The sequence below is a fragment of the Hyla sarda genome, chromosome 1 (genome assembly GCF_029499605.1).
Source record: "Hyla sarda isolate aHylSar1 chromosome 1, aHylSar1.hap1, whole genome shotgun sequence".
NCBI classification, from domain to species: domain Eukaryota; kingdom Metazoa; phylum Chordata; class Amphibia; order Anura; family Hylidae; genus Hyla; species Hyla sarda.
Window position 1 is genome coordinate 58170936 of NC_079189.1, and position 21386 is coordinate 58192321.

The 21386-nt window shown below is 40.2% G+C and overlaps 1 protein-coding gene across 3 annotated transcripts in view; it reads right to left on the bottom strand.

Moving 5' to 3' along the window:
• Nucleotides 1-21386, bottom strand: part of EVC (EvC ciliary complex subunit 1) — a 144008-nt gene that overhangs the window by 90672 nt on the left and 31950 nt on the right. For 2 of the 3 annotated variants that reach the window (XM_056555129.1, XM_056555128.1), the window contains exons 2-3: nt 15487-15612; nt 967-1050 (exon numbers count right to left, since the gene is read on the bottom strand). In XM_056555129.1, the coding sequence (XP_056411104.1) occupies nt 967-1050; nt 15487-15612 (210 nt within the window). Of the gene's footprint in view, nt 1-966; nt 1051-3289; nt 3374-15486; nt 15613-21386 lie in introns of those variants that run through there. The other variant, XM_056555130.1, reaches the window with a different exon arrangement.

Consider the following 21386-nt stretch of genomic DNA (forward strand, 5'->3'; position numbering starts at 1 on the left):
ATCACATAAAGCATATAAGGGTTATGGTAAGCACTGCTGGTGCTGAGATGAGAGGGAAGATTTGATTTATTGTACATTTATTGCATGGAGCGTGCAGATCCTCCGGACACTCACAGATGCATGTACATGAGCTCTCCCTCCCTCTCTCCAGCACATAGCACAATCTATCCATCCCTGTACTTTGTCTTGCTGAGGCAGTTACTACAGACATTTTAAACCTAACAATAGGCAGTGGGCAGCAGATTGAAGGGAAGCGAGAAGCCAAGTGTCCAAGATTTTGGATCTGTTTTACTAGGGTAAGGAGTCATTTTTGATAAATGAAGCGATTTACAAAAATGTTAGGAATTACTGTACATAGCCAGTGTTCCCCAACCAGGGTGCCTCCAGCCCTTTGGGCCCTGTTCCAACTGTAACACTCTATTTACATTTAGCATGGATTGTTCCTTTAAAGAGGAACTCTGCCCCTAGATATTATTATTAACAGTATGTTTAGGATGCTGGGTTCCCGCGGAGGGAGACGTGATGTCACGTAACACCCCCTCCATTCATGTCTATGGGAAGGGGCGTGGCGGCCGTCACGCCCCCTCCCATAGACATGAATGGAGGGGGCTTTGGATAGGGGATAAGATGTCTAGGGGCAGAGTACCCCTTTAAGGATCTAACAGAGCTGAGATGTGTCTATCGCACCTATAACATGTTAGATTATTATATCAGATTTTCCTTTTTTTCTTCTTTTCTCAATTTAAATGCTAAATATATGATCCCTGCAATCTTTTTCTCCGAAATGGGTAGACGTGAATAGCTTTGAATATTAAAGCGCATAGCAAATCTGAAATATATTGTTCACTGAAATAATGTGCACTCTCTATGTATCTAGAATAGGAAACCTTTTAAAAATAAATAAATGTAGTAGGAAATATGCAATCCCATAGACAAAAGGTCCCGTGTGTCTCCTGGAATTCTTACCCTAAACTTTTGATTTATTGGATAAACAACTTTGGCCTTTAATGCAAAGGCTGCGACTCCGTTATTTGACAGCTGGTCACCTTCCTGCAAAAAAGAACACAGCGTTTATAACCCATAGTTCTCACAACCCATAAAGGTGGTGGTGGGGGGGAGGGGATAGAGACCTTGGGTAGCAATATTCAGACCAAACAACCACACAAATTTATTTTCGAACGCAGCACATAAATCTTGGCGTAGAAAGGCATAAAAAATTGCTATTATTTATAGAAATGGCATAAAATATCTGAATGCACCAGTGGGAATGGAAGATAAATAAACCATGAAGCATTATCCAATTATTCACACAAATAAAGCCTAACAGAGCGGAACGTTATTAAGTTGACGAAAGCTGTTCCTCAATTAATTCTTATGCGTCCGATTACACCCCCCCATCGCTAACCATTAGTGCAAGATTTATGGGGCTCTATCTCAACAAGGTACTCTAAATACCTTTTATGTATGCACTAAGCAAGCTGCCTTCTGTTATACCCATAGATAGGAATTGTGTGCCGTCTTCTCCAAGAAGGTAATTAGAAGATAACTAGATTTTAATCATACAAATTTAGTCACATGTATCCTATGTGTAGAGTCGGAAGGTGGGTCACCTATTCATTTGAACAAAAAAACAGTCCAATAAAATTTATATAATCTTATATCAGTTTTTCTCAAACTGTGTGCCTCCAGCTGTTGCAAAACTACAACCCCAAGCATGCCCGGACAGCCGGAGGCTGTCCGGCATGCTGGGGGCTGTAGTTTTGCAACAGATGGAGGAACACAGCTTGGGAAACACTGGGGTGCCATATTCAAAACTCTTCAAATTAAAAATTTTCCGGCAGATCTTAGTGTTTGACATGAGAATGATCCAAGGTTTACACTAGTCACGCTAGTGAGTGGGCGTGGTTATGTAAATTTCCCGTTTTACATGATATTTTCAAAGAGGGGAGAGTCCATTTTACATAAAAAATTTCACCCCAGCTCTATGCAAATGAAGAAATCACAGAAATGGTTGTAGTTTTTTTGTTTTTTCTTTTAGTGTTATTTAAATCAGTTATTGAAATAAAAATAATTATTGGCAAAGGTTATATTTTCTTTTTTATTTCCAAGGTCACTGCACCTACACTGGCATTTAAACCCTGGACATGTTTTATTTATTAGTTATCGCTAGTATGGGCACTAGCATTCATTGAATATTACGTGAAGTGCTTCTGACAGAATTTTCCAGGATTTACAGTTTGGCAGCCAAATCTGTAATTTTTGCCAATTTTGGTGCCAAACTCTACCATTTTGGCAGCAAGAAAATAGGCACCAAATTTGGCAATTTTGATGCAAAAGAAATATATTTTCAAAGCAGCACAAGGGACCATTGAAATTGTGAGGGGAAAAAAAACGTGATTAATATCGGTGTAAGAAAAATGACAGTAGTTTTTGAATATCTCAGAACTAAATATTCAAAAACTAATTAATTTCTGTTACACCGATATAAATAATAATTTTTTTCTCCTAACATTTTCAAAGGTCCCTTCTACTGCTTTGAAAATATGCAAGAGTTTATTTTCGTGCCACTCTTTTTTTTATTTCATTTTTTGTATCAAAATTGACGAGTTTGGTTCAAAATTCTAAGTGCAGGTGCAGTGACCATGGGAAAAAAATGTATTATCATTTGCCAAAAGATTTATATTTATATTTCAATCATCGAATAACACTCCCAGCCCCCCACCACCCCACCCCAAAAACATCTTTGTGATTTGCACACTTTTAAAGAGCAAATGTGAAATTTTTCATGTAAAATGGACATGAAATTTATATAACCACGTCCACATTTGAAAATCTGCCTTGACTTGTGTAAACTTGGCATCATTCTCATGTGAAACACTATCTGCTGGAAAAAAAATTTGAAGGCCAAAATTTTGGCACAAAATGCTGAATTTTTTAAGCAAAAGTTTGGAATATGTCCCTCAGTGTTCTTACTTTTTGATATATCCTCCGGTTCCCAAGATTATAGGGATTTTACTATTTGGTTGATTTTATATACTTTTCACTAAGTCAGGTGGGCAGGAACATTACTGCAAAATGGGTTATATATAACGGTCAGAGACAGGGACAAACAGTAAAATTTTAACAGGGGTTCTCCCAATTTTTATTTTTTTTGGGAAACAAAGAATACAGCCTTCAAAGTCAGGCACAAAATACAAAATAACTATACAATAATATTCTCTATCTATAAAAGTGGCTTACTACCAGCCACCAGTCATCAAATGTGTTACTGACACACATCAAAGTGTACCTTTTTGAGGCTGCAAAATTTCAGGACTTCAACGCCCATCAAAGGTACAGGTTCCTCACAGCCTTAGGCTATATTTTCACACAGCATAATTTCCCTACAGAAATCCGACAAATTCTGCTGTAATTTACTACACATTAAATGGGTACTCTGGTGGAAAACAATTTATTTTAAATCAACCGGTGCCAGAAAGTTATACGGATTTATAAATTACTTCTATTAAAAAAATAAATATAGTATCCACAAATTAATGTCCATATATAAAATATGCAAACTAAAATGAGAGTCCAATAATTCCAATATAAAATGTCCTTGATAACAGTTCAGGGAGCGATATAGCTTTATCACTAATTGCCAAAGATGGATAAGTGCATGTAAATAGGATTCATTAGAAGCAGTTAATATTTCCTGTGAGCCGGGATATAGTAGCTTCACTTACTAGAAGTATATACGGCCGGCCGGCCCGGCGGAAACACAGGCTGGCACGGATGTGCATCCGGCTTGATTGGTCCACATAGGTATAAGCAAAAGGTGGATAAATATAATAGAAACGACAATAGTAATCAGTCTTATCACAGTCCTCAGTGTCCTCGTGTTAAGTGTAGTGGTGGATCGCGCATTATTGTATCTGGTCCACAAAATAAGGGGCTGCAGCGCTGTCAAGGCTATAATAAGGCTAATATATTTGAAACTGGTGGTTGTAATGTTCAAAATAGGCTATATCATAGGCTATACGCGTTTCAAGATCACGGGTCTCATTCTTCAGTAGCCAAATATGTATCACCATACCATCTAAAGATACAGGTTTATATAGATGTAATGTCTGATGTCTCATTAGGGGAGGGGGGGAAATGGGAAGGGAAAATCCAAATGGTAGTATATAAATCCTGGAAAAATATTCCAAGTATAGTAATGCAATACAAATAAAGGATGAGTCTGGATATATCAAATAAAAATAAGAATATGAAAGACATAAAAATGATAATAATAATGATTCTAGAATTATAAGATAATGTACAATCAATATATACAAAAACAGTACTAAAATAAATTAAATATTCTATAAATAAGGCAGAGAGAAAATATGGAAATATAAAACATTAATACATTATGCAAAAATCGAAGTATAACAAGAGTGGGGTCAATCCCAGGTTACGTCATCGCGTCGGTAAACGGCCTGCTGATGACTGTCCATGGGAGAGAACCCGACGCGAGTGTCCTAAAGAAATCCAAAAAGTTCCATCTTGGCATTGAGTCCCTTAGGAATTAATGAATCAAATTGGTAGATTTTCCTTGCTTCGGCTCGTGACATACGTGTGATATAATTGCTACCTCTCATAACAATATGTAAGGCTGTAAAGAATAAATCTGACGGATAGTTATTGTGGAATTCACTAACATCAAGGGATAAGGGATGTGTTTTAACACCTTTTTTTACATTATAGATGTGCTCAGAAATACACATCTTAAGTTGTCGTTTAGTGCGACCAATATACTGCTTGCCACACTTGCATTGGACTAAGTAAATCACACCTTTACTGTGACATGTTAAACACGCTTTCATTTTAAATGTGAAGTCATTAGATGTGGTAGAAATCTCTATTGTTTTTTGGGGGGAAATTCGTAGTTCTACAACCCAAACAAGATCCACATCTATGAAAACCTTTCGCTTGTAACTAACTAGATGGTAGGTTTGAAAAAGGAGGACACCTAACAGTGGGGGCTCCCTGTATGCCTGTATAGACAATAGGTGGATTAATAGGAAGATGTTGCCCTATTATTTTATCATTTCTCAAAAGATCCCAATTTTTCTTAATAATTCTCTCAACTTGTTTGAATTCTTTGTTAACCGGTATGATAAGTTTAGGATTCTTGGTCTGGCATTAATGAGTCCTTAATGTCTGTAAAAAAAAATCTATCACTAGATTTATCCAGTACCTGTTTGGGATATCTTGTTTTCCAAGAACTGTTCTGTCAAAGAATGAGCCTCTCTTTCAAATTGGGGCTCTAGGGTTCAATTTCTCTTAAGTCTACCGTACTGACTTAGGGGCACATTCAAGAGCCACCTGGGTAAATGGCAACTATGAAAACGAATAAAGCTGTTTTTAGACACCGGTTTGTGATAAGTAATTACATATCAACTTTGGTAGATGCACAGATACTAAAAGGTCTAAAAACTACAGGGATTCAGTTCTAACATGTGGTGTAAATTTTAGATTTAAAGGGGTACTCCGGTGGTCAACGTGTTTTTCCGTTTTTGACGTTTTACCCTATTTGTTTTGTTTCATTTCTATTCTTGTTGTTTAGCCTACACTATTTCGGTTCTTTGTTGTCTTTTTATCCCCCACTTTGTTTTCCTATCTTTGCTTCTATTTCCTGTTTCTTGCTGTGCTGAAAACTAAAAATCCCAGCATGCCACATGCCTTGCTGGTTTGGGGCGGCTCCTTTTTTTTTTTGGTTTGTTTGTTCCGTCCTTTACCCACCCTACTATTTTCCTGGGTCAGCCCCCTTATACACAGCACACTAATATAATCAGCCTTGGTTGAGATACACTGTCATACACACACACACAAAAGGGACTACAACTCCCAGCATGTGTCATTCAGGAGTCTTCAGTCTGTGGTATAACACCAGCATGCTGCCTCTGTAGTCTCCTGGGGGTTGTAGTTCACCACACCTATATAGGGCATACACCAGTGTTTCCCAACCAGGGTGCCTCCAGGTGTTGCAAAACTACAACTCCCAGCATGCTCTGACAGCCTTTGGGCATACTAGGAGTTGTAGTTTTGCAACAGCTGGAGGCACACTGATTGGGAAACACTGGTGTAACATGATGTGTATGCTGAATAGGCTAGAACAGTGTTTCCCAGCCAGTGTGCCTCCAGCTGTTGCAAATCTACAACTCCCAGCATTCCCAAAGTCTGTCAGGGCATGCTGGGAGTTGTGATTTTGCAACAGCTGGAGGCACACTGGTTTGTAAACACTAGCATACACACACACACACAACAGGGACTACAACTCCCAGCATGTGTCATTCAGGAGTCCCCCACTCCCCCTTCACATATAGGGGGAGATTTATCAAAACCTGTGCAGAGGAAAACTTGCCCAGTTGCCCATAGCAACCAATCAGCTTGCTGCTTTCATTTTTATTAAGGCCTGTGAAAAATGAAAGAAGTGATCTGATTGGTTGCTATGGGCAACTGGGCAAGTTTTCCTCTGCACAGGTTTTGATAAACCTCCCCCATAGAGATCATTCCAGTATGAGATTTATTCCCCTGCAGTCCATACATCCCCAGCCCGTGCACCTTCTCATCCTCCCCTTCAGATAACACTTGTCTTCTCTGTGTTCCTTCTCCTGTGCAGACCTGTGTCCTTAGAATACAGAGCAGGGGGGAGGGGGAGGTGAGGAGCTGTGTACTCAGCTGGATGAGATGAGGGGGCGTGGCTTATTCCTCTCATGCAGACAGAAAAAAAAAAAGCTGTGACATCTTGTCCACAACAGACTCAGAACTGTGGACAACAGTAAAAGAAAACCCTCTGAACTACAGAACTTCCTGCCCAACAAACAGGTAAGAAAAACACATACATGCGGCCAAAACATATAACACATGTATATTGCAAAAAAACTAAACTTACCAAGAAGATGCCATATAGTCAAAAAAATTTACCACCGGAGTACCCCTTTAACAAGGTGCTGTTTAGTCAATGAATAAAATTCTCTAAAGTATGAATATGAATAAAATATTATCAATATAATGTCGCCAGAGAACGAGATCCGCACCGATCCTGGGAGTGATGTGAACATCCTCCCAGGCTGCCATAAAAAGATTGGCATAACTAGGTGAATCTAGTGCCCATGGCGGTACCTGTAAGCTGCAAATAAAAATTGTCCTCAAAATAAAAATAATTAGTAAGGATAAAATGGTGAGAATTCAAAATAAAATCAATTTGTTCAGATAAAATGTCTCCTTTGGTTAAAAAGTGTCACCGCCTCTAGCCCAGCTTCATGTTGTATTATAGTGTAAAGGGAGCTGACTTCTAGAGAGGCTAATAATACATATTCAGGTTCTCATGTGATACTTTCCAAAATCTGAATAATTTTTGTTGTGTCATTAAGATAAAAATTAGTGGCCTGTACAAAAGGTTGGAGAAATCGATCAATGAATTGCGACAAGTTGGAAGTTAATGATTTACGCAATCTTTGTGGATCTTGGGAAGACAGTAGAAGACAGGAAGTCTCTCTTGTGTTCCCAAGATAAAATTGTGTTCCCGTTGCTCCGGAACGTCTCTGCTGCCGGCCGGGTATCCTCGCTCTTCGTCGCAGTCATCACGTCGTTACGCACGCCGACACACCTCGCGACGACGTGATGACGAGGAAGGAGAGCGCCGGCCATACAGGGGATCCCTGAAAGGAGAAGACACGGAGGAGACAGGTAAGGTCCCTCCCGGTGTCCTGTAAGCACTAACCCGGCTATTCATTCGGGCTGTTCGGGACCGCCGCGGTGAAATAGCGGCGGTCCCGAACAGCCCGACTGAACAGCCTGGTTAGTGTCACTTTCCCTTCAGACGTGGCGGTCAGCTTTGATCGCCGCATCTGAAGGGTTAATACAGGGCATCACCGCGATCGGTGATGTCCTGTATTAGCCGCGGGTCCCGGCCATTGATGGCCGCAGGGACCGCCGCGATAGGGGTGTATTCACCGTATAAGACGCACTGACTTTTCCCCCCCAGTTTTTGGGAAGAAAAAGTGCGTCTTATACGGCGAAAAATACGGTAATTATTCCACCCCCTTTATCTGCAGGGCGGATCGTGATTCCTTTATTTTTTTGTAATTCAGAAATAGCTAGTTTCTCTTTATGCGTAATATTATTTGGTTTTAAAATAGGTTTACTCTTTCTGAGGTCTGCCTCCACCGATTTTTTACAAGCCAGAATATTAGGACCAGCCTCTTGTTTAGGATAAAAGCTGAATTTTAAAGTGCATGTCGTGTGTTTGAATTTACTAGATTGTGTAACAGATGGAACAGTTGGTTGCTTAAGAAAGTATTTTTTAAGACAAAGACGTCTAACATATTTTTCAGGAAAATGGCCAGTTCCTTGACTCCTTACAATCTTCTAGCAATTCTAAGGATAATATTACAATAGAACATACATTTAGACGATTGGAGGATATTCTCTGTAAAAGACTAAGACAGCAATGGGAAGTTAAGAGTTTACAGCAATATTTAAATTTAGGAATTACACCATAAGGTCTTACAGTACATAAAATAGCTGCAAATTATTTAAGCACCAGACAATTTAATCAAAAATGGGAGACTTTACTTAGAGAACAATCAGTGAGTAAAGTAAATTTGGTGATTGAGAGGAGAAAGGAATTGGTCTCAGATATAGATAATGAAATATCAAAAATGAAAGATCTCTTGAGCTCCTTAAATGAGGAGTTCAATAGAGAGAGCTCATGATGAAAAGATTAGACACCTTAGAAAAAGAGATTACTCAGAAGAAGTCCAAAAAGCTATCATGGCAGTTGGAGAAAAACAGATTAACCACACAAGCTATTGAAACTTCACATACTAAATTGGAACAGATACAAGAAATTCCAGAGTTTAATGTCCCTGTGAACAATAGATTCACGCCCCCCCCCCCCCCCCCCCCCCAGCAGGTATCCGTATTGATCAACATTTTTTTTTTAGAGAAAAGAATCATACATGGAGGAATGCCAGTCAATTACCTCATGGAAATTACCATTCACCCTCCACCAGACACTATCCAAAACATCAATCCCCACACAGGTATCCATCCCGTACACCATATCACAGACAGCGTCATTATCACAGATCCCCCTATCCACATCATTACTCCTCGAACCCTATCAATCCATCATACCAATCACAACCTCCAAAAGGTGACATCCTTTCCCCAAAAGCCGCACAGTTCAAGCAGCGATAAACCAAATTCCTGTGATTCATACGATGCATCATACACCCAAAAAAAGTGGATAAACCGATGATACAAACGAAATACAGGAAGAGACAAAACCTCCATTGAAATTAGCTAAGATAAATTAAGGGACACGGACATTATCTTTAACTTAAGTTCTATTACTCTTACTGAATCCCAGAAAACTTTTTCCATCTGTTACACAATCTAGTAAATTCAAACCCACGACATGCACTTTAAAATCCAGCTTTTATCCTAAACAAGAAGCTGGTCCTGATATTCTGGCTTGTAAAAAGAAAAGAAAAAAAAAATCAGTGGAGGCAGGCCTCAGAAAGATTAAACCTATCTTAAAACCAAATAATGCTACGCATAAAGAGAAACTAGCTATTTCTGAATTACAAAAAAATAATGGAATCACGATCTGCCCTGCAGATAAAGGGAGCGGAATTGTTATATTAGACACTTCAAAATACAATCAGGAATGTATGAGACAATTGTCTGATGTTAAATACGTATATGAAACTGAGGTCTGATCCCACCAAAGATTTCAGCACAGCACTTACGACACTTTGTGATGATGCACTTTCAACAGATATTCTCCCCAGTACGGAACACAATTTTATCTTGGGAACACAAGAGAGACTTCCTGTCTTCCCAAGATCCACAAAAGATTGCGTCACATTTGGTCTGGCATTCAATCATTAACTTTCAACTTGTCACAATTCATTGATCAAGTTCTCCAACCTTTTGTACAGGCCACAAATTTTTATCTTAATGACACAACACAAATTATTCAGGAAATTGTTTGGAAAGTATCACATGAGAACCGAAATATGCATTAGCCTCTCTAGACGTCAGCTTCCTTTACACTATAATACAACATAAAGCTGGCCTAGAGGCGGTGAAACACTTTTTCATCAAAGGAGACATTTTATGTGAACAAATTGATTTTATTTTGAGTTCTATCCATTTTAACCTTACTCATAATTATTTTTATTTTGAAGACAATTTTTATTTGCAGCTTACAGGTACCGCTATGGGTAACAGACTCGCGCCTAGTTATGCCAATTTTTTTATGGCAGCCTGCGAGGATAATCACTCTCAGAATCGGCACCAATCTCGTGCTCTGGTGACTTTATATTGATGATATTTTATTTATATGGAAGGGACCTAGGGATACTTTAAATACTTTTATTGAGGGACTAAACAGCACCTTGTTAAATCTAAAATTTACACCACATATTAGCACTGAATCCCTGGAGTTTTTAGACCTTTTAGTATCTGTGCATCCACCAAAGTTGATATGTAATTACTTATCACAAACCAGTGTCTAAGAACAGTTTTATTCGTTTTAATAGTTGCCATTTACCCAGGTGGCTCTTAAATGTGCCCCTAAATCAGTAAAGTAGACTTAAGAGAAATTGCACCCTAGAGCCCCAATTTGAAAGAGAGGCTAATGCTTTGACAAAGCAGTTCTTGAAAAAGGGATATCCCAAACAGGTACTGGATAAATATATTGATAAAACATGAGAATTGGATAGGACCTCTTTTTTTTTTTACAAACATTAAGGACTCAAGAACGCCAGACCAAGATCCTAAACTTATCATACCGTTTAACAAAGAATTAAAACAAGTGGCTAAATTTATTAAGAAAAATTGGCATCTTTTGAGAAATGATAAAATAATAGGGCAACATCTTCCTATTAATCCACCTATTGTCTATACAGGCATACAGGGAGCCCCCACTGTTAGGTGTCCTCCTTTTTCAAACCTACCATCTAGTTAGTTACAAGCGAAAGGTTTTCATAGATGCAGATCTTGTTTGGGTTGCAGAACTACGAATTTACCCAAAAAAACAATAGAGATTTCTTACACATCTAATGACTTCACATTTAAAATGAAAAGTGTTTAACATGTCACAGTAAAAGTGTGATTTACTTAGTCCAATGCAAGTGTGGCAAGCAGTATATTGGTCGCACTAAACAACAACTTAAGATACATATTTCTGAGCACAAATATAACATTAAAAAAGGTGTTAAAACACATCCCTTATCCCTTCACGTTAGTGAATTCCACAATAACTATCCGTCAGATTTATTCTTTACAGCATTACATACTATTAGAAGATGCTGGAGAGGTAGCAATTATATCACACGTATGTCACGAGCCGAAGCAAGGAAAATCTACCAATTTGATTTATTAATTCCTAAGGGACTCAATGCCGAGATGGAACTTTTTGGATTTCTTTAGGACACTCGAGTCGGGTTCTCTCCCATGGACCGTCATCAACAGGCCGTTTTCCGACGCGATGACGTAACCTGGGATTGACCCCACTCTTGTTATGCTTAATGTATTAATGTTTTATATTTCCATATTATCTCTCTGCCTTATTTATAGAATATTTTATTTATTTTAGTACTGTTTTTGTATATACTGATTGTACATTATCTTATAATTCTAGCAGCATTATTATAATCATTTTTATGTGTCTGTGCTTTCTCTTATTTTTTATTTCATTTGATATATCCAGACTCATCCTTTATTTGTATTGCATTACTATACTTGGAATATGTTTCCAGGTTTTATATACTACCATTTGGATTTCCCCTTCCCATTTTTCCCCTCCCCTAATGTGACATCAGACATTACAGCTATATAAACTTGAATCTTGAGATAGTATGGTGATACATATTTGGCTACTGAGGAATGAGACCCATGGTCTTTAAACGCATACAGCCCATGATATAGCCTATTTTGAACATTACAACCACCAGTTTCTATTATATTATCCTTATTATAGCCTTGACAGCGCTGCAGCCCCTTATTTTGTGGACCACAAACGATCACGCGCGATCCACCGCTACGCTTAACACCAGGACGCCGGGGACTGCGATAAGACTGATTACTATTGCCGTTTCTATTATATGTATCCACCATTTGCTTATACGTATGTGGACCGATCGGGATGGACGCACATTCCGTGCCCTGAGGCCGGACGCTGTTCCGTGCCAGTGCCGACTCTGCTGCTATCTTGGAGATCATGATCCTAAAGGATGCCGGCCGTATATACTTCTAGTAAGTGAAGCTACTATATCCCGGCTCACAGGTACCATTAACTTCTTCTAATGGATCCTATCTAAATGTACTTATCCACCTTTGGCAATTAGTGATAAAGCTATATCGCTCCCGGAACGGTTATCAAGGACATTTTATATTGGAATCTCATTTTATTTCACATATTTTATTTATGGACATTTATTTGTGGATACTATATTTTTATAGGTGGTTGTTCGCTATGATATTTTTATCTTTATATTTATAATTTGTAATCAGTTTTTACATCCGGTGCAAGTAGCCTGGCCGGATGATAACGGTTTCATTTTATTTATAATAAACTAGTTGAGTACCCGGCGTTGCCCGGCTTTTTCTTCCTAATCCTTGTTGTGGAGGAAAATCGACCGTGGAAGCTTTTGACTTCATATCCCGTCCTTATATATTGTTGTCATATCCCAAACCCATATCCCGACCTCCTATCCCGACCTCCTATCCCGTCCTCCTATCCCGTCCTCCTATCCCGTCCTCCTAGATTTTCATGGGACTTTATAGACAAAAACCCCAACCCTCACAAATGGGGGTAGTTAAGGGTTAAATTAACTATCCTATATTTTAAGTGGACATATAAGTAACATATGACCAAGTGTGACCATATCTCCAGCAGTTTGGAAGTTATGCAGTAACATATATTTTCCATAGACTTGTATGGGACTAAAGAAAAACCCTGACCCTGGCAAATGGGGGTGAGTAAGGGTTAAATTACCTATCCTATGTTTGTTGTTGACATATAAGTAACATGTGTGCCAAATTTCATGTTTGGACGTGATGCTGGAACATACACACACACACACAAATGTTGAGTTTTATATACCGTATTTATCGGCGTATAACTCTCATTTTTTGGGCTAGTAGCGGCGCCGGCAATGGGGCAGCGGCGCCGACAGATAGGGGGAGAGAAGGGGCAGCTGCCCCGTTGCCTCCCCCATCCCCGGTTGTAAAATTACCTGTTGCCGGGGTCGGGCTTGCGCTGCTTCAGGCCTCCGGTGTGCGTCCCCTGAGTCGTTGCTATGCGCTGCATGGCACGGCGCAATGACGAGTGACATCACTCGTCATTGCGTCTCGCAGCACATAGCCACGACACAGGGGACGCACACTGGAGGCCTGAAGCAGCGCGGACCCGACCCCGGCAACAGGTATTTATACAACCGGGGATGGGGGAGGCAATGGGGCAGCGGTGCCGGCAATGGGTGCCGCTGCCCCATCTCTCGCCCTGGCTATCGGCGCCGCTGCCCCATTTGCGGCACCGCTACTCTCCCCCTGGCTATCGGCACCGGCAATGGGGCAGCAGCACCGATAGCAAGGGGGAGAGAAGGGGCAGCGGCGCCGATAGCAGGGGGAGAGAAGCGGCGGCAGCAGGGCTCTAGACCCCAGGAAAGGCAGGGGGAGAGAAGACAGCAGTGACGGCCTCTCTCACCCTGCCTTTCCTGGGGGCTTCTGTGGGGTCAGAAATAGTGTATCGGGGTATACACATGCACACACACACCCTCATTTTACCAAAGATATTTGGGTAAAAAACTTCTTTCACCCAAATATCCTTGGTAAAATGAGGGTGCGTGTTATAGGCTGGTGCATGGTATACCCCAATAAATATGGTGTATATAGATGTTGATTTATTTGTTCCATCACATCCTTGATTCAGGTTTTCAATTATTACTTTCTGATTGGATATACAATTTTTTTCTTTATTTTTACTTTTCTAGCTATATTTCTTTTCACTACCCTTTGAGGACTGGAATGATATATAATTTTGATTATATATGCCTTTCGTATTTTATTAGGTCTTTTTTGGGGTTCCAGACTAATCCAGTTAACCTCGGGATTGTATGCTTGAGTGAGCTACACATATTCTTTATATTTCCTATTCAGTTCCTGACACAGAGGTGTCAGCAGAGAGCACTATGGTCAGACAGAAAATAAATTCAAAAAGAAAAGAATTTCCTCTGTAGTAAAAAGCAGCTGATAAGTACTGGAGGATTAAGATTTTTTAATAGAAGTAGTTTACAAATCTGTACAATTTTCTGGCAGCAGTTGATTTTAAATAAATTATATTCCACCGGAATACTTCTTTAAGTTCAAAAGGATTCCGCTGTCCTATTCACAATTCTGCAAAATTTAAAGACCTGTCTTAAAATTTGGCTGAATTGCAGGCATAATCCCATTAAACTCAATGGGGCTTTGAATTTCAACGGTGTTCTGGGTTTTGAGGACACAGAAATGTAGCTGAAATTTAGCCGTAATTCCCTCTGCATTCTACCGGCATACTGCAATTCCGTTCAGCAAGCTTTGCGGCATTGCGGATACATATGTCCCTGCTAGCAACTACTTTCTCTGTATCCTTTATTGTTACTCCAAAATAAGGAGGGGGAGCACTTTTGATACTAATAATCTAAGTTAGTTATAAAGTGTGAATGTGGTGCACCGGCTGACTCTCAATGGTCTGATATTCGAGCCTCAGAACTCAGAACTGGAGCTGATGCTTATAAGTTCATAGATATGCAGTCAATCTAATAGTAGAACAGATAGAAGTGAACTCGCACTCACCGGGTAAATTGCAAAAGCAAAGATCTTTATTGGTGTCCTAACATACAAGACGGCAACAGACGGGTACAAAACGGACCCGGGCAGTAGCAGGCGTGGGTGGCGTTCAAGGGCAACAGACCGTGTCGCTCACCTGAACTTCATCATGCCCCTCAAGGGGCCTGATGAAGCTCAGATGAGCGACACGGTCAGTCCCTCAAGGGGCCTGATGAAGCTCAGGTGAGCAAAATGGTCTGTCCCTCAAGGGGCCTGATGAAGCTCAGGTGAGCGAAACGGTCCATCCCTCAAGGGGCCTGATGAAGATCAGATGAGCGAAACGGTCTGTCCCTCAAGGGGCCTGATGAAGCTAAGGTGAGCAACAAGGTCCATTGCCCTTGAACGCTACCTCCGCCTGCTACCGCCAGGGTCCGTTTTGTAATGGTCTGTTACCGTCCTGTATGTTGGGACACCAATAAAGATCTTCACTTTTGCAAGTTACCCGATGAGTGCGAGTTCACTTCTATCTGTTCTAATAATCTAAGTTGGATGCCAAAGCAGCAATGTTTGGAATTAACAGTATAAAAGTAAACTTCCAGCAATCTACACTTCCATGGCATAATAACAACATACCTCTTCCAAGGGCAACAGTTTGGAGTTTTTTGCTTTCGTCTTCTTTTGTGGTTTGGAAGCTGCATCCTGGTTGACTTGGTTAACATCAGGCTTGTTCTTCTCCAAAGTCACAACTTTTTCCTTTACCTGCAGTAGGGGGGAAAAAAAACCGCAACAACAAAAAACCTTAATTTAAAAACATTTATCGTTGCAGAAAAAGGACAATTTTACCAAACTACCTAAATCTATAGCTGTGGGTCAAAAAAGAGTAAACCTTGTTAAAAATTTCTAGGGGTTGTCAAAGTTTATAAAAATGCAGCTTTTCTTGTACAGTACTCTCTGCTGCCACCTCTCTCCGTGTCAGGAACTGTCTAGAGCAGGAGAGGTTTGCTATGGGGATTTGCTGATGCCCTGGACAGTTTCTGACACACCACTGAAAAGAACTACACATCTTTCCTCTGGGGCATACACCAGCTGATAAGTACTGGAAGGATTAAGATTTTTAAATAGAAGTAATTTACATATCTGTTTAACTTTCTGCCACCAGTTGATTTGAATTTAGTTTTTTGTTTTTTCACCGGAGTACTCCTTGAAGGTGACATCATGGTCAATCCAGAGAGGCGGTACTGGGAGTGATTTAGGGGCTAGTATTTTTTTTTTTCTTATCCACCCATGCCCTGCCCCATGATCCATTTTGCTAAAAGCCAGAAAATCCCTTTAAAAGCAATGGCTTTGGATGTACACATCATCAAGGAGATATCACCAGAACACACAAGACTACAAGAAGGGGGTCAACAAAGAAAATTAAAGAAATAAAAAAAAATATATATTAAAACTAATGCCCTGATAATACTGCATTTCCCCATTTCCAACCTTAAAATATCAACCTCAGTCATGACCAATATCCCGGCGGTACCTTAAAATTCCAGCGCTGCATGTTCATGATGGACAAAGTCAAGCTTGACACTTCGTTAAAGGGGTATTCCAGGGGAAAAAAAACTTTTTTTTAATATATCAACTAGCTCCAAAAAGCTAAACAGATTTGTAAATTACTTCTATTAAAAAAATCTTAATCCTTCCAATAATTATCAGCTGCTGAAGTTGAGTTGTTCTCTTCTATCTGGCAACAGTGCTCTCTGTTGACATCTCTGCTTGTCTCGGGAATGGCACAGAGTAGAAGAGGTTTGCTATGGGGATTTGCTTCTAAACTGGGCAGTTCCCGAGACACGTGTCATCAGAGAGCACTTAGACAGAAAAGAACAACTCGACTTCAGCAGCTCATAAGTACTGAAAGGATTAAGATTTTTAATAGAAGTAATTTACAAATCTGTTTAACTTTCTGGAGCCAGTTGATATATATATAAAAAAAAAAAAAAGTTTTTCCCCGGATAACCCCTTTAAATGTGACATTTGTTAAAGTCTCCTTATTTATGGTCACCTCTCTGCTCCCTCCTTCTCCTGCAGACGGCTCCCTCTTTAATCTTCTCACTTCCCTCCGCCAGCAGCCACTTGATCCCTCACCCTTCTCCCACATGTTGTTACGCTCACTAATCACTCCTGCAATACTTGAAAGGTGCGAAATATCTGCTTCCTATATACTCAGATAGCAGCACCTCTAATATTCTCTATAGAGAGCAAACGGTTCATCAACAGTACGGGCAATTGGGGTTGCATATGTAATGGAGGAAATGACCTGTAACTATTCATATCAGCAGTGTTTCCCAACCAGGGTGCCTCCAGCTGTTGCAAAACTACAACTCCCAGCATACCCGGATAGCCAAAGGCTGTCCGGGCATGCTGGGAGTTGTAGTTTTGCAACAGCTGGAGGCACCTTAGTTAGGAAACACTGCATTACAACTACAGAACATGGTAATGACTGGCTTGAGGATGAGTTGCATTACATTTTAAATACATCAAAACATATTTGTCGACTAAGGCTGTGTTCACACGGCCGTCTAGACCCACCCCGTTCTTCTCCCATAAAAAAAAAAAAAAAACGGACAATAATGGATGCTAACGGTCCGTTTGGATCCGTTATTGTTCAGTTAATAAACCAAAAAAAATAAAATTATTCTTTTGGTTCTGAGCATGCTCAGAAGTAAAAACAGATCAAAAAACGGATTGAAAAAAACTGATGCAAACGGATGACATTAAAGCTCATCTGTTTTCCATAGACTTCAATGTTAAATTTACTGTATTCATTTTTCCTTGCGGAAGAAAAAAAACACAGCATGAGCCGTTTTTTCTGCCGTAAAAAAGAACGGAAAGGAGTGCGGACTGGTACAAACGGATGTAAACGGATTGTAAAAAAGTCCCATTGACATGAATGGGATTTTTTTTAAAACTGTTTTTAATCCGTTTACAGCCTGCAAGAACTGAAACGAGAATAAAGTAGATGTAGTAAATTGTGTTTATTCTTTTTATATTTAGTATACGTTACATGCACTGCCGGTAGATTGTGTTTATTCTTTTTATATTTAATATACATTACATGCACTGCCGGTAGATTGTGTTTATTCTTTTTATATTTAATATACATTACATGCACTGCCGGTAGATTGTGTTTATTCTTCTTATATTTAGTATACGTTACATGCACTGCCGGTAGATTGTGTTTATTCTTCTTATATTTAGTATACGTTACATGCACTGCCGGTAGATTGTGTTTATTGTTTTTATATTTAATATACGTTATATGCACTGCCGGTAGATTGTGTTTATTCTTTTTATATTTAGTATACGTTACATGCACCGTCAGTAGATTGTGTTCATTCTTTTTATATTTGTTATATGTTACAAGCATTTTCAGTAGATCATGTTTATTTTTTATTTTTCTGTTATATATTCCAAGAACTGTTAGTAGATGTTTATTCTTTCTATATTTGTTATGTTACATGAACTGTCAGTATATCATGTGTATTAATAAGAAGCTAACTTCACATCATTGTTTATTCTTTCTATATTTGTCATATGTATGTTTTGCTGCTTGCACTGATGCAATTGGGTATTATGTATACTAATTAGGGATCGACCGATATCGATTTTTTAGGGCAGATACCGATAATCTGTGGCCTTTCAGGCCCGAAGAAGCGGCTGCAGATAATTGATTTAAAGCGGGTGCGGGACCAGAGACCGCCGCCACCCGCTTCCCTCCCCCTGCCTGTCCTTAGTCCAAACACCGCCATTGCCCCATTGCCTCCCCCATCCCCAGTTTTATAATTACCTGTTCCCGGGGTCTGCGCTACGTCTGGCTCCTGCGGCGTCCTTAGCTGTCACTGTGCACACTGACGGTGACGTCACGTTGAGGACGTCACTCGTCATTGCGCAGCACACAGCGTAACGCAGAACGCCGCAGAAGCCAGAAGTAGCACGGACCCCAGGCCCCCCGGTAATTATAAAACCAGGGATGGGGGAGGCAATGGGGCAGCGGCGGTCTGTGGCCGGGGCGGTGGGGGTGCGGTGGGGAGTGGGATTCGGTGGTGGGCACGGGGGGGGGGGATTGGCGGTAGTTGCATTATCAGATTATTGGCAATATTGCCGATACCGATAACGTCCAAAATCGTGAATATCGGCCGATAATATCGACCAAACCGATAATCGGACGATCCCTAATACTAATGTGCATTTTTCTAATATAAGTACCGGATAGTCAATTTGTTATAAACACCAAACAAATAAAACAGCAACAAATTGTCAGGTAGCCTACACAAGGTCAGACCCTCGCAAATTCCTTCAAGGCGCTCAGGCTCTCCCCGTGAATGTAGTGTGTTGACCATGGCACAAGTGGTGGCCGACATAACCCCTCAATCATCACTATGGGAGAGCTGGAGATACACCCGCTCTGTATCTCTGGCTCTTCTATAGAGATGAGTGGTAAGGGTGTGTTAAGGGCAGATGTTATTACCCTAGGGGCAGATGACATTAACCCCTGCTGTCAAAAAAGAATCCAAATCATATTCAATGGCCGATTGTAGTGAATCAACCCAAAATGCATTTTCGGAAGATTTGCTCATCTCTAGCCATCACTATGCCTTTCTGGGTATATGGGGATTGGGAATATGGCACCTTCTGCTCCATTTGCCAGGAAAAGTAAGTGGCTGGGACCCATTGCTTGTCCAGCAATGGTTCCCAGCCACCATATTTGTCCGATCATTGAAGTGTTTATTATAAATAAGGATATTCCCAGAGGTGATCAAGACTTAAAGTGGTATTTCACCCTGAGACATCTTATCCTCTAGGCAAAGGATAGAGGATAAGATGTCTGATTGCAGGCCCCAATTTAATACCTGACAGCTCTGACTTTTAATCAGTAAGTATTGCGGCATACGTGTCCGTGACTGACAGACGTTACATCAACTTTGCATACAAAATAATAAAGATTGCTTAAGTCTGTGGGACAGTTCACTGACTGTTATCCTATTCAGATTCAGTTTACGTAACAATCAAGTTTGTGAACCTCTGATATCTTTAACATCCATGTATAATAAAGGACATCTGATGACATTTTAGCATTCAGCTCAGATAATTTCAGTAGTGTACTGAAGGACCTGCTGGAATAATTAACATTCTGTAAAAGTGTTAAAATAAATAATTCAGTGCTTACCAAACTCCAACTTTGCTGTGAATATTTTGCCTGATTTCATTTTAAAGGTATTAATAATGTCATAGGATAATGCTAGAAAGTGCCATAAGCTTATAATTGTTGTAGGTCCAAACAGGGGACCTCCGACTAACCCAAAAATAAAGGGGGAGATGTTTCTTCAACCTATATCCTGCACAGCAACACTCCTATTGACTGGGTGAGCTGTGCGGCACAGTTGTTTTTATGAGTACAGGGCTGTATTCCTGCAGTCTGATTCTTACCAATCAGAAAGTGGAGGCAAATCAAAGTGATTTATTTTTTTTACAAATGTTATGACAATGTGTAGATTGTGTAATGTAATTTTTCCTTTTCCCATTTTCTCTATAGCAGTATTTTCCAACTTGCACAATAGTTACTGATCAAACTCAGGATTTTTACCAAACACCCCCCTGTTAAACTGCGACATTTCAGTTTCTATAAGCTGTTTCAGGGCTATGTATGTCCATTGACAGAATGGGGTATATGAGAGAGATGAAGCATCAGAGCATTGGTATACACAGGGGGGGGGGGGATTTATTAAAACCTGCACAGAGGAAAAGTTGCCCTGGTGCCCATAGCAACCAATCAAATTGCTTCCTTCATTTTTAACAAGGCCTCTGCAAAATGAAAGAAGTGATCTTATTGGTTGCTATGGGTAACTGGGCAACTTTTCCTGGTTTTGATAAATCTCCCCCAGAGTGCAGAGCCGAAAACAGACAGCTCCGTACATGTATACTGGCCATGCTGGATTACTGCAGCTCAGCTCCTATAGAAGAACTGAGCTGCAGTAACCCAGCATGGCCACAACACAATGTATGGTGCTGTCTGCTTTCAGCTCTGCTCTCTGTGTATGCCAATACTGTAAATTTGGCAAACAGCTGATCAGCAGGGTGTCTAATGTCGGGATCCCACCAATCTGATATTGATTTAGGTCACCAATATGATTCAGCTCCAAATTTTTAAAATATATTATATATAGTCAAGGTTGAAGTGTCACTTTCAACATCCATCTGTGGTGTACCGGTACCGTATTTTATACGTTACCTTTGCAGAGGTCCCCATAGTCAGAGTCCCTAGGACGTCGGGGTCCCTCTTTTGTAGTTTTCCCCTTGTCACCCCTTAGTTAGTCAATGACTGTATATAGGTTCTTATCAATATAAATACAGTGACCCCCCCGACCTACGATGGCCCCGACATATGATCAAATCGACATACGATGCTTTTTTTTATGTCGGGGCCATCGCATTAAGTGCTATCCGGCAGAGCAAAATGCTTAAGCTGCTGCCGGATAGCAGCTTAA